The sequence below is a fragment of the Coenobita brevimanus genome, chromosome 111, assembly GCF_032717465.1.
Source record: "Coenobita brevimanus isolate Jiangsu-jjx chromosome 111, ASM3271746v2, whole genome shotgun sequence".
NCBI lineage: Eukaryota > Metazoa > Arthropoda > Malacostraca > Decapoda > Coenobitidae > Coenobita > Coenobita brevimanus.
In genome coordinates this window covers 10,832,235-10,847,249 of record NC_137064.1, presented here as the reverse complement: position 1 = coordinate 10,847,249, position 15,015 = coordinate 10,832,235, and the positions used below count along the sequence as shown (strand labels likewise).

General features: G+C 40.5%; 1 protein-coding gene across 1 annotated transcript in view; it reads right to left on the bottom strand.

Moving 5' to 3' along the window:
* Positions 1-12,531: 12,531 nt before the first annotated feature.
* The window catches only part of LOC145417815 (troponin C), a 112,835-nt gene continuing 110,351 nt past the window's right edge, over positions 12,532-15,015 (bottom strand). The window contains exon 6 of the mRNA XM_080286437.1: positions 12,532-12,557. Coding sequence (XP_080142563.1) covers positions 12,532-12,557 — 26 coding nt within the window. The remainder of the gene's footprint in view (positions 12,558-15,015) is intronic.

Below are 15,015 nucleotides of genomic sequence, written 5' to 3'. Positions count from 1 at the left end.
ATATATATATATATATATATATATATATATATATATATATATATATATATATATTGCTTCATAAAATATAAGAGAAAACTTTTGACTGAGTGGTCTAGACAATGATGGCAAAGATTTCTGAATACTGAGAAATCTGTGTTGGAATCAATGCTCAGCTGCAAGCATTGGTAACCATTTATCAGTCTGGACTAAGTTTAGTGAAACTGAACGCGGAGTGCGACAGGGGTACGTAATGTTGCCTGATCTCTTCTCTGTATATGAAGAGGCTATTTTAAAGAATACAGCGGAAGAAAAAGGGATGCAGACGACATAGGCTTAATAAGAGATTCAGAGCAGAAACTGCGTAGGCCAGTGAATAATGTCCACGAGGAAAGTGAGGCAAAATTAATAAGAATCAACAACACAAAAAAGTTGGCACCATTTAACAAAGAGGCAAAACCAACCAGAGTGTAATGGGGCGATTAGCACAGTAAAACAAAATTACATCGGTCTACTTTGGTAATACAATTACATCTAATGCAAACTTTGATGCTGAAATAAACAAAAGAATGAATATGGTAAAAGTCATTTTTACAAGAATGCTTTTTTAATAAATGATCACATCTATACAAAAACCAGAAAAAGAGCCATAAGAGAATATGAATGGTCTGCATCGTTATATGGATCTGAAACATGGACCATAAGCAGGATGAGTAAATGCAGGCTGTAATCAACAAAAATGCCTGTTGAGAAGAATGTTGAGGATACCGTGGACGACGAGAACAAATTAAAGTGGTGCTACATAGAGCCAATACAAGCAGAAAACTATTTAATGAGGTAAGTGTACGACAGCTAAATTTCTTGAATCATGTTCTATGAAGAGGAAAGATCAAAGCATCTAAACATTACGGAAAAACAGAAGGAAGTAGAAAAAGAGGAAGCCAAGCACTGAAATACCTGGAAGGTTGGCTACACTAGGTGTTATGGGAGGTGACTGTAAGCCAAAAGAGTTATTACAGTTAGCAGCAGATTGGAAGAGGTGGCGCAACGTGATCACTTACGTCCAGGACATGGCACTCAGATAGCTCTACACAAAACTTTAGTACTCTGCATGCTTTCTAATATTGTCACAAATAAGTTTGACGTATGTGCGATTTTCATCCTAGATGCCTTCCGCCTTTTTATTTATTTTTATTTATTTTAAAAACAGTTTTATGAACTACAGGCCCTCCCAAGGAGGGAATCACATCAGCCGCGAGCTGATACGTATCTAGCGCGGCTCGGAATATGACCTTGACTTTGACCTACTTTCACCAGTTTTGAACTCGTAGGACACTTTCATCCCTGCTACACATTGATGATACCTTGAGCGGTTGCGAAGTTATCTTGGTAACAGACACACAGACCTTGACCTACTTTCACCAATATCAAACTCATAGGAGATTTTCATCCCTACTCCACACCTAAAAATTTTGTGATGATATCTTGAGCGGTTGCTAAGTTATCGTTCTAACAGACACACAGACACACAGATAGACAAACAAACTGAAAACAGTACTCGTAGGAGATTTTCATCCCTATTATACACCTGTAAAATATTGTGATGATATCTTGAGCAGTTTCAAATTATCGTGGTAACAGACACACACATAGACAGACACACAGATAAATTGAAAACAATACCAGCTTCACTATCGCAGCTGGTAAATATTTACCACGCCTCTTTCCTTTCCAAATAATTTAACTCACATATAACATATTTACCCGCGGCGTCCCGTCGACGTGAATTAACGTCCACACATTTTGTCACTGCCAATCCCGTCGATGTACATAAATGCGAATCAATTGCAAGGTCCCTAATTTGCACAATTTTCAATTTTCGCGATTGATTTTTGGCACGTATACACGGGACACCTTCCTCTACAAGATGCCAGGCAAGGACAATGCCTTACCCAGCATGACCTCCTCCCCCCCCTGCATGCCCTTTTCTCAGCAATTCACCTGTTATCAGTGACCTGGCCAGTAAAGCCATGTCATGCCACGGTACGAAATTCAGGGCCAGAGTGATTCCCCAATCGATGACAATGTGGAGGACAAACATTAGAGGAAGAAACAGTCAGAAATGATGATCAGGTAATGTGGCAAAAAAAGGTCAGGAATGGTGATGAGTCAGTGAAACAATGCTTATAAATGCCTATATTACCGTTTGAAAACCAATATACTCTCATACTACATATAAATTTGTACCAAATAAATAAATAAATAAATACCGTTTATGAGTGGTGTGGAATAGTTATCCTCCCGTAGGACTCGTTTTCTTTGCAGCCAGCCTGATAGAAAACCCTGTAAGGTAAGGAGGTACTCCTACCTGGATCGAGTATTGTAAACCTCAGGTGAGCGATTTCTCTATGAATTTTCGATGTTTCTCACCAAAAGCGGAGGTTTGAGCCAAAAAAAAAAAAAATTCCAAAAATGGTCGGGATTGGGGGGAGTCAGTGGTGGAAAAGTGGTCGGGATGGGGCTGGTTAACCATCTGGTACTTGGCCACAAAATATGTGTCGGCATTCATTCCAAGTAATGATGCTAATGACAAAACGGTATTTTCTTAGAATTAAATAAAACAGTTCATCTTTTATATTATGTAAACTGCTGTTTGGAGAGTGTTATTAGTAGTAAAGTTCTTAAATATGGATTTAATTCTTTCATATTCTCTTTCTCTAACTTGTATTTCACCTACGTTCATAATATTTCTTTACTACCCCTTAGTAAAAAACTCGAAGTTTGATTAGTGTTGTCTGTAAACTTGGCCTAACGTTGGTCGATGGTTTTCAATGAACGTTAAATCGCACTGGATTTCTGTAGTTAGTGGAACGCTGAACGAACCGTTAGCCACCAACCAGGATCTAACTAGCAGCAAACATGATAACAAATGAAATTTCTATTTGCAAACTGCCAAATCAAATGTTGCCCTCTTCCGAGCGTAGGGGCCCGAGTTCAGGCTGTCCCTGGCAGCATCTATTATAATAAATTATGACCGACTCATAAACTCGAACTGTGGCACATCACCCACCATACTTCCAAACTTGAACTCCCTACCAGTTGTGCCATCAGAGAAACTTGACTGAAGAGTCCACTCCTATAACTGAGTGTTAAGGCCAAAGTTTCACCAACGTTACCCACAGAATTATGAATCTGGGTCGGCAACTGGTGTGCACCGTTCAGACGAGTACTGCAGTCTAATTAATCTGGCGGTTCTTTCAAGGTAAAAGAATATGGCTAGCAACCAATCATAAAAATTTCCTGTAGGGTACAAACTTTCAGTTATTTCCTTTGTCATTTACCAAATAATGGTACAGTACCATTTGCTAAATGGCTAGAATGAGCTAATTAAGTTAGCACTTTAACTCTTATGGGTTGACTAATTCTCATTTAAAAAAAAAAAAAAAAGTTTAAAAGCCAGAAGGAACAGAAACATTAAGAATCACAGTCTACAAGACATACAAATATTTACTCGTATATTAGTCAGTGATTTGGAACAAAATGTATCCCAAATTATAGTCTTTGCCCGAGCCTACAAAAGCTGGCATTATTTCATTGTTTACGTATTGTAAGTACACCATTAAATTTCATCAAACCATGGGCTGTCCATTATCCAGCCATTAGTTCAAAGGTTTGCTGCTATGTGGATATCCATTATCGCTTATTAGTGTTTGAGGAAGTGTACGTAATTAGTTTTTTTTAACATTAACCCGTCACATCCCGAGCTATTTCGCACCTCTGACACTCCCCAATCCCAAGGTATTTTCGAAAAAAAAATTTTTGGCTAAAACCTCCGCTTTTGGTGAGAAACATCGAAAATTCATAGAGAAATCACTCACCTGAAGTTTAAAATACTCGATCCAGGTACCAGTACCTTCTTACCTGACTGGGTTTTCTAACAGGCTGGCACCAAAGAAAACGAGTTCTATGGGAGGGTAACTATTTCACACCACTCATATACGGTATTTATTTATTTACTTGGTAAGAATTTATATGTAGTATGAGAGTATATTGGTTTTCAAACAGTAATATGGGCATTATAAGCATTGTTTCACTCACTAACTCATCACCATACCTGACCTTCTTTTGCCACATTACCTGATCATTATTTCTGACTGTTTCTTCCTGTAATGCTATGTAAACTTTGTCTTCTAGATTGTCATCGATTGGGGAATCACTCTGGCCCTGAATGTCTTTACTGGCCAGGTCACTGGTAACAGGTGAATTGCTGAGACAATGGCATGAGGGGGGGAGGGGGGAGGTTATGCGGCATAAGGCATCGTCCCTGCTTGACATCTTGTAGAGGAATAGAGGAAGGTGTCCCGTATATACGTACGAAAAATCATGCGCAAAAATTGAAAATTGTCCAAATTAGGGACCTTGCAATTGCACGACGTACCAGTACGTCGCCGGGACTGGCAAATGCAATATGTTGCAACATACCCATACGTCAACGGGACGGTGCGGGTTAATGCCTTGACTATTCTTCTTCTTACGGTCTCATTAAATACACCTACACATTCTACGTGAGATAAAACCAAGCTCCTCGTCTATTGACCTAGCTGACTTCCATTTTTTTTTTTTTTTTAATATTTTAATGGCCATCATCCTGAAGGGGCATTAGGCCAACAAGAATCGATAATCATGAAAGCCAAAATAATGATATGAAATATTTGCATCTATTTCATACCAATATTAAGTTATTATTCATGATTATGAAACACAAAAAAGTAATAAAGAATACATCAGTATACATGGATAGTACCAGGACAAATACTTCCATCTATACATCACATGTTGACTCATTACTATAATACTACAAAATAATCAGATATTTAGCAAATTTATGTAAAAAATACATAAAAAGAACAATTATAAATTTACTGGTCCTGAACAAAAGAAAAAAAATACACATTTATATAAATATAACCTCCTCCTGTGGTTCACAAATCTATAGAAGTGCATTGACGTATTTACATATGTACAAAAATCATATCCCTATAAAAAAAAAAAAAAAAAAGATAAATATAATAAATAAGGAAACCACAACCAAGTTCATAAAATAAATAACAACTTTCTGAGTAATCTGGTCTCTTTCAGGAAAGTCATCAATTTATTAGTCACACCAACTTCCCCATTACCCAAGACAGAATCAAGCGTGAAAGGGAACACATTTGTCGTACAGTAGGTAGCTAGAGAGGTACGTTCCCCAGCATACCTACTGCAGTACAAAAAGATGTGACTAATATATAACACCGCGTCACAGGTGATACAACGCAGTGGAAATTGTCTGTTAATATATGGTGACATATGTGTCAATAGGGTGGAATTCATGCAGAAGCTGGCTAAAGTGACCTCCTCCCGCCTGTTTCCCCAGGAGGAACTGGACCAGTCACATATGGTCTTTTTGACTGATGGAATTGCCGGGTCAGTCCACTGACTTTGCCACAGAAGATTAATTGATTTCTTTCCGAAAGAGAGACTAGACTGTAGCTCACGAGAAACGTCCCAAGTCTCCTCGAGTTCTACAGCCGATTTAACTAGTACGCCAGCCAGCTCATTGCCATAAATCTCACAATGACCAGGCACCCAGATCAGAGAAAAGGATTTAGCACATGTGTGCAGCTTATTGATAATGCAGCCCAGGACCTCATGTGAATCAGTCCTACATGAATGAATTGCCTGAAGGGCTGACTTAGAGTCCGAAAAAATGACAAAACTGTTGTGATCTGAATGCAAAACACAGTCTATAGCTTGATCTATGGCAAATAATTCGGCAGTGAATACAGACGTATCGGGGAGCAAGCGAAAACGGATTCTGCACTTCGTAGACCACAAGCTCGCACTCACACATTCATCCATCTTAGAGCCATCGGTGTACAAGTGGAATGACGCTAGGTGTCTAATGAGGATCATCCAGAATAATTGTCGTACCTCCACCTCCGGTGCCTTGTACTTTGCGATGGGGAGCCAGTCAGTGTTGAATGTGGTGGCAAGTGACTCACAGGGAGCTATTTTTGATGTTAAAACTGATCCCCATTAGAAAGGTCATGCCCTAATGCCTCACAAAGGAAGTGAAGCCTCACAGCCACCAGCTTGAGGGCCTCATACATCAGGTATTCCCATTGTAGGAGGATCCAACAAATCAGAAGGCCAAATGAGCGTTTACGGTGGGTGGTGACATCGTAGACGAAGGGGAGGCACATTAGCCTCCACTTCCAACCGCTCCACACGAGTACATCGAAGGGCTCCGAGACATATGCACGTAAGCACACGTTCTGAAACACATCCAGTCTACGGAGGACAGCATCCAATGCTGACCCATACACCTGTGAGCCATAGTCAAGCTTAGAACGGATAAGGGACTTATACACCATCCTTAAAGACGTTCTGTCTGCTCCCCACGATTTACCGGAAAGAAACTTAAGGACGTTAACTTTTTTACTACAAGAAGCAAGCAAATGATTAATGTGTGTTCTCCAACTGAGCCTACTGTCAAAATGTAGACCAGGAATTTGACTGAATTTTTAAAAGGTATCGGCTGATTATCTAAAGTTAAATGCAAAGTAGGTACATTAAGTTTATGAGTAAAAACAACACCGACATACTTAGGGACGGAAAATTTAAATCCCCACTCCAGGGCCCAGTGCTGAACAGATTCAAGTGCCAGTTGAATCTGCTGTGCCAAGGATTGTGCATTGCAGGAAGAGTGCCACATTGCACAATCATCAGCATAGAGTGAGTTTATAAGCATCCTGGGGATGGAAGCGGACGACAGAAGGTCATTAATGGCAACACTGAACAAAGTAGGGCTAAGCACACTTCCTTGTGGTACCCCGTTCTCTTGGACAAATATGTCCAAAGTTACGTTACAGGGTAGCCTGACAGAAGACGTCCTGTCAGTAAGGAAGTTCTGAAGGAAAATGGGCAAATAACCTCTTAAACCATAAGTGTAGAGTTTACGTAGTATTCCGTTTCACCAGGTCATATCATAAGCCTTAGGAATATCCAGAAAAATTCCTATCATGAATTTGCGATTGGCAAAAGCCTCGGCTATGCAATGCTCCAGGTACACTAAATGATCCAGAGTGGACCTGTATTTAAGGAATCCACTCTGTTGATCACTTAACACACCATTTGACTCTAAAACAAAAAGTAACCTTTTATTAACTATACGTTCAAAGATCTTACATAGACAGTCAGTCAGCGCAATAGGTCGAAACGAGCTGGGACTCGTAAGGCAACTGTCCTGGCGAGGTATCGGTATGACGTGCGCGTAGTGCCATGAGTTTGGGAAGCTGCGAGATGCTAAAATTTCATTGTACATTGCCAACAGCTTACTCAGGATGTCCAGAGTAAATTGCTGAATCATACCGTACGTAATGATGGATGGACCGGGACTGGAGCCTTTCCAGGATTTAAGGGCAAGGAGAAGTTCATCTAATGTAAATTCGGAGTTGTAGCTGGTATCTCTGTCCTCTGTGGCAAAGTCTAAGTTTTGCAGCTCAGCCATACGCTTATGGTGGAGAAAGCGTGGATCGTAGTTGGCTGAGCTGCTTATCTGGGCAAAATGGTTGGCGATAGTATTGGCAATGTCCACGGGATCGTCAGTGACATTCCCGACCACCTCAAGTGTGGTGATTGGTGACCGGGTGTACTTGTTGTTAAGTACATTTATTGTGGACCAGACCTGACTTAGTGGGGTAGAGCGATTCACTATGGACACAAAACTACGCCAGTTATTCCGTTTTGCTGCTTTAATTGTCCTCCTTGCCTCAGCCTTAGCCACTTTGTAGGCAATAAAGTTTGATTCTGTTGGCTGTTTCTCAAAAATCCTGTATCTCCTATTGCACTTAGTGAGTGCTTGTCGGCAATCTGATGTCCACCATGAAACTCTACGGTTGTTTGGAATTGTAGATGTCTTGGGAATAGCAGGCTCAGCTGTGTGTATAATGGAAGTCTGTAGGTGTGAAACTTTGTTGTCAATGTCATCTCCCGATATGTCTAGATTGGCGACCCGTGAGTAGTACCCCCAATCTGCATTCTTAAAGTTAAATTTAGGTGGTGGAGGTGGCCGAAAATCGTCGCGTGTATAAGAAAGACAGATTGGAAAATGATCGCTACCCATTGAGTCATCATATGGGTCCCAAGAGATGTTAGTGTGTATATCGGGAAATGACAAGGACAGATCTATACATAACATGTTACCAGTGCGGTCGTCTACATGAGTCGCTCTACCATTGTTTAGAAGACAGAGATTTGACTGCAATATGAGGTCGGCTACTTGTTTCCCTGTACCATCACTCCTCAAGTTTCCCCAGTGACCCAGAAGTTGATGGGCTAGTGAAGTGAAAGGATCACCATCAATGGGACCACGGGGAGGACAGTAGATAGAGCAAATAGACAGATACGTGTTATTAAATATTATTCTGCTCGCGACTGACTTCCATACAACCTACCCATGAAGACAGATTCGATCTTACGTGTGGTCGGCAGTGTTGTAGGTCTCGAGACCAGTTTGACATGGTCTTGGTCTTGATCTTGGTCTCGAAGCTTCTGGTCTCGAGTTCTGGCTCGAGACCAGGTCGAGACCAGCATTACAAAGTGCATTGCGGCGTGGGGAAGGTCAGAATTTATGATCATACACGGAGAAAAATCATGGCTGATTCGATTCACGGCGCACCATACAGCGTTGTACTGTCTATAGATACTGCCTGGCTAACGCTGCAGTGATGATGCATGAGCTGAGCCCTGCAAGCGCCGATAGAGTGCGTGCGAGTTGAGAGAGCATGCATGACGTGGCCATTCTTGCAATGATAATCTCAGTTTGCACGCACACGTTTGCAGCTCTGTTCACCTCCGTGTACTTCATATACGTGTCTGGTGTATGCAATCCCCACTCCCTTCGTACACGAACACCACAGGTTTAGCTAGTTCACTCAGAAAACGTAACCACAAAAATTTCTATTTTCCTGTTTGTTTCTTCATGCCAATGAAGCAATGAAAGCAGAAATATTTTACATAGATGTTCAGTTGTTCACATATATTAAATTTTGTAAATATATTTCCTCCCTTACAGGGACATAGCCAGGATTTCGGAGCAATGGGGGCCAAGTTAGACACCAGTGGCTTCCAACCTTTCGAGTTATGATCCTTCAGCTTCCAAATGGCTATCATGGAGGCCTGCAGTGACTTCTGTGACCTTTTAAGAAGAAATCAGAGTACAATCTAGTGTTTCTAGCCACCCTCGTATTACATACAACTTATTCACCTATGAGCGGGGGTCCATGGCTATGTGGCCCAGTGGCGTTTCTAGCCCCACTAAAGTAGGGGGGCCGATAAATCATCTGTAGTAGCAAGAAGGACAGTGAGCAGACTCGAATGAGAGTCTCTCAAGAAGTTGGTGAAAACTGTTCTCTTAAACAAACAGTGGGTACGACCGTAAGTAGTATTTGGAGCACTTATGGAGTAAACTATATATTTAATATTTATGAATATTTTTTGCTTCCCACCACTGTATCCCGAAACCCCTTCGGTCTCTTGTGTAATTATCCTGAAAAATAGGTAGTTCCCCTCGACTGTTCACGAGAAACGAAAGACGAATATGTTGAGTATTCGTTTGGGCACCGGTAAATCTCGGAGAGAAGTGCGATAATTAGTTCTCTGATAACCACTTTCGCATGAGGAAAATACAGCTATTCATGAGTACGATGGCACTGACAAAGTATGCAACACCATAAATTATAACTTCAAAACCGTACTTTCAAAAGTTGAAAAACTTAAACAATTTTCAAAAGCCGTAACATCGGTGTGCAGGGCCGTAGAGAGCTATGACCGCTCCCTGTAGTGCCTGGAAATCGTTTGACATGGGCCAGAAAAAGAAGCAATATTGTCACAGTCCTGGTGTGGGCGTTGGTCACTCCATACACTTGAGTTTTGGCCCCAGGAATTATCCCCATTGCCCTCTTCTCCTTTCATTTAACTCATGTGCGATAATCAACTTAAATTCGTTTAAAAGGTGCTGAGTATCGCATCGCTACATAATCTGCAACTGGGTGATTGGGGTACTAGTGCACTCACTCGAGGGGCCGAGATGCCCGTGAAAACTGACCATCATTGCAGCACCTGCAGGCTGCAGCTACTTTTCATTCATTCAGCAGTCACCTAAATTCTTGGTCTTGGTCTCAGAGGGTTTGGTCTTGGTCTTGGCCTTGGTCTCGGAGAGTCTGGTCTTGATCTTGGTCTTGCTCTCGGAGGGTCTGGTCTTGGTCTTGGTCTTGGCCTCGAGGTGCCTGGTCTTGACTACAACATGGTGGTCGGTGTTACCGCCGCAAACTGGTCACAGCAGTATTATCGATATACGTAGCCCAGGGGTTTGATTAGGAGAAGAGAGTTGGGAGTTGTTGGAGTTGGTTAATGGCTGAACCTCTATCACCAGTGGAGTGTGAGGGCCACTGTTAGTAAAATGATGCGTCGTCGAGTACAGTGAATCTGTAGCGTAGCTCTCGCTTTATCTCGCTTCCCTCTCTGTATTTTTTTGTCGTAAGTGAGTTGAGTTATAGTCGCTTCTTGGGTTACAGTGTTTTATTGTACAAAGTTGTATGAAGATGTGCTTGACAGGGTAATGTAACACAACGGCAAACCACCTACCTGTAACTACCCCCTCCTACTATATCTCCGACCGTTATCTCGGGCTTTCTGCCCTTACAGTTGCTTTCCCTGGGGTTATATACCGACCAGTGCATAGGTGTGTCTTTGTCTGGTACCTTTTCACAGGTAGTTTTCCATGACGTCAGATAAGTGGCTCAAGTTTGTTATACTGCGTGCTTATGAAAAACCTGTGTTGTCTGGCTTAAAGAGTTTGTGAAACATCGATAGTCTTGAACTAGAATATGTGTTTGACTTTCCTTGTACATTAGACATGACTTACTGTGTAAATGTTACTCATGTCAATACCTAGATATTAATTTCTATATTTATTACATATTGTCATAACATATTTATGCCTTCAGTGCATGAACGGTGCTGTACTTTCGTAGCATTTTTATCTGGCCAAGAAATTAAACTAAACCCCTTTAAATACATTAATTTGTAGCCCATCTTCCGTAAATCCAGTACATATTTTTTCTCCTTACATCCCTGTCACACTCAAATACTGTTTCCACAGTCCCTCACTTCTACTTCTGTGAACATCATTATCTTCTGCGGTGAGACTGGTAATGGCGTGATCTTCATCGCCAGTGGTGTCAGTTTTGTTCAGAACGGTATCAACTCTGGCCTCAAGGAAACAGAAGTTACCTAGCAGGTGCACAGAGATCTCTGTTTAAAACTCTAATTTGGGAGTCTCCAAATGTAAACAAGTATTTCCTCATAGTTTTTTTTTTCCTACCAGCTGCAGGTCGTCGATCACTAGCAGACATGTCCCCATGTTAAATGCTGTTCGTAAAGTGCAAAAATTAATTTGATGACAGAAATAGAGTAACTTCGATGTTGTAGGTGAATCAGTTGAGAAAATATTGCGCAAAACAGATAGAGAAGCATTTGAGAGACTACGCAATGTATGTTATGCATGTAATGTAGTGGTCGGCTTGCACTTGAACATGATTGGGAGAAAGTGTAGAAGGGGTGAAGTCCAAACCGTCTTGCCGTAGTCTATGGCTCCTGAAGTAGCTAATCCACATGGTTGTACATCATTATTTATTTATTTATTTATTTTGTCACAAAAGTGACAGACCTCCATTTAGTGCTTCATGCTTGGGTACAGGCGTGGGGACTTATGTTAGAGTGTATGGTAAGAAGTGCATATTGAAATTTGCTTTGGACAAATGTTCTCGAAATAGTACATGAAATGGTTTCTTATTTTAAAGGAAGTGAACGAAAAGAGCAAGGTGTAATTCATACTCATTTTATTGGCCTTATTTCTAAGTTTCTTAAATTCAAAATGTGTATTCAGGGAACAGTAACTGTGGTGTAGCTGGAGACTTTAGGATGACAGAGACCTAAGGCCCGAGTTCTTTTGCACCAGTTTCATCAGTGATATTCATTCATAATTTTTATTGTCTTTAAACCACATAATTCAACTACCACACCACTTTCTTTTCCCTACCCTTTTTTCCACATCTACTACAACCTTTCCAACTCGTTATATTCACACTGGTGAATACTTTCATTAAACTACACCATTTCTGAAGCCATCAAACTTTCTGTTTATGATTCTGTTTTGCCTTCATAATATTCGTAGAAAGCAATGGCGCATTATATATCAAATATTTATATCAGTAAAGCTTCATACATTTTCGTGCGTGAGTAATAAATTCAATTTCTTCTGATGAAAACTGGTTGTAAGAACTAATTATATTTATATGAGGAAATACTATTAGCAGTATTTACTGTTGATGAAATCGAAAAGGTAAGACTAAGGGAGAAGCAACATAACATAGGTTATTGTTAAAAGAAAATGATTTACGCTTGAGAAGCATCTCCTAAAAGACAAGACTGGGAGAGGCGGTGCTCCTAGCCGCTCATCATCTCCATGAACTCTGCAATGGAAATGCGAAATTAGTGCACGTTAACATAAATACGATGTTGCAATTAAATCTTATTTCCGGAATTTCTTGAATGATGCAGTGGATCGCAGAAAAGCCAACTTCATATTACCTTTTGTGAAGCTGGAAAATCCCAGGCTAGGTTACTGTAGTCTACAATATTAACTTATGGGCAGGTGACCATCCTACGCCTCAGACTGGGTCACCTACCTAATATAAGTTTCAAGATATTTACCTGCAATAAATGTGGTTACCTTGTAAAATTGTCCAGTTAATAAGTAGTGTGTTACCACCTATCATTACTTATGAGTAATAATAACAGCACAATGACTGTGACATCACAACTCAGGTACTGCGGCTTGTGGTTGTCTGTTTCTTGAGTTTTTTACACTTCATAGCTTCATGCTTCTCATGGTTACTGAAAAAGCTGTTTATATGTGGAGAAAAAGATAATTACAGTAGTACAGGCTGTTTGACGAACTCCACAGATGCTACCTAAGTTCTATTGTCTCTAGTCGTATTTATATTGTCAATATGTGAGCTACTTGCTGTATATTAGATATTGCAAAGATACAAGTATACCATTTATAGACATCGAATGAAAGGCCCAAAAAGAAGTGTGATAAAGATTCCATGAGTGAGATAAATTGCATCAGCTGGGAGTGATAAGCATTTACAATTTGTATAACTAATTGCACTGATAAACTGTACCCACGTTGTTAGGACAGACACCCAGCTTTCATGTATATTCCCTGCTCTGAATTCAAGAAACCAATAACGGCGATATTAAAATCGAAACTGAGAAGGGAGAATCATGTCTTTAGTTTTTGACGACCTTTTCTGAACACATGACGAGGAGAGAGAGAGAGAGAGAGAGAGACAGACACACAGACAGACAGACAGACAGAGAGACAGAGACAAAGACGGAGACAGAGAGTTTATTCTTAATTTTGTTGTTAACTGCGTCATGTAACCTGGAATACAGAACATGTGAGCAAAAATGAGCTTATAAGTGTGGGGATTTCCCTTCCCTTCTCGTCTTATGTTTAAACTTTTTGTATGAGTTTTTTTTTTTTTTTTTTTTTTTTTTTATTCTACGTGCCAGCATAAAATTTTAATAATCGACATTGGGTATGTCGTGGCATAGGTTTATTGAGTGTGGTAGGGAAGGTATTTGGAAGAATTATTATAAAGTAAGAGAGAGATATCAGAAGTCCTAGTGAGTGATGAACAGTGTGGCTTTAGGAGTGGCAGAGGATGTGTGGATCAAATATGTACAGTAAGACAGATAGTGGAGAAGGCTTGTGAGAAGGACTGTAAAGTGTTTATGGCATTCATGGATCAGGAAAAGCAAACGACAAAATAGACAGAGAAAGATTGTGGAAGGTTTTGCGCATGTATGGTGAAGATGGTAAGCTGCTAGGTGCCCTCAAGAGTTTTTATGATGGTAGTGAGGCATGTGTAAAGGTAGATGGGCATCTAACTTAATGGTTCATGATCGGTGTGGGCGTACGACAAGGTTGTGTGAAGTCCCCATGGTTGTTCAATATATATATATATATATATATATATATATATATATATATATATATATATATATATATATAAATGGGTGGAGTGATGAGAGAAGTAAAACCACGAGTAATGGAGAGGGGGATGGCATTGGTAATGAATGGTGATGGATGGAATATCTCAAATTTGTTGTATGCTGATGATGCAGTACTACTTGTAAATACCGGACAAGAACTTGGTAGACTGGTGCAAAGTTTTGCTGATGTCTGTGAGCGTTGTGCCTTGAGAATAAATGTAGAAAAGAGTAAAGTGATGGTTCTTGAGAGAGAAGATGACTCCCAGTGTGATGTTACAGTGAACGGAGAGAGGGACTGGAACTGATGAGAGAGTTCAAATACATGGGTACAGTGATAGAAAAGAGAGGAATATGTGGAAAAGAAGTGGAAAGCAGAGAGACACAAGGATGGAAAGTAGCTGGTGCATTGAAGGCCTTGATAAGAAACAGAGGCTTGAGTGTTGCAGCTGCGCGAGACTTACGTGAAGGAGTGTTAGAGTCAACTTTAATATAAAGATGTGAGACTATGGTGTGGCATGAAAAAGAAAAGTCAAAAGTGAGAGCAATGGAGATGAGACTGCTGAGGAATGTATGTGGAGTACATAGAGTGGATAGGATACGAAATAATGTGATTCGTGAAGGATGTGGAGTGAGGAAGTCCGTGGACACCAGAATCGAAGAGAGTGTACTGAAATGGTATAGTCATGTGGAGAGAATGGATAACAATAGAGTGGTGGAAATGGTATATTAGCGAATTTGAAGGAGGGAGGAGGCGAGGTATGCCAAGGAGAAGGTGGAGGGATATGGTGGATTAGTGTGTGAGAAAGAGAAGCTTGGAAGTCGGTGAGGCAAGGGGACTGACAAGAGATCTCGCTGGTTGGATGA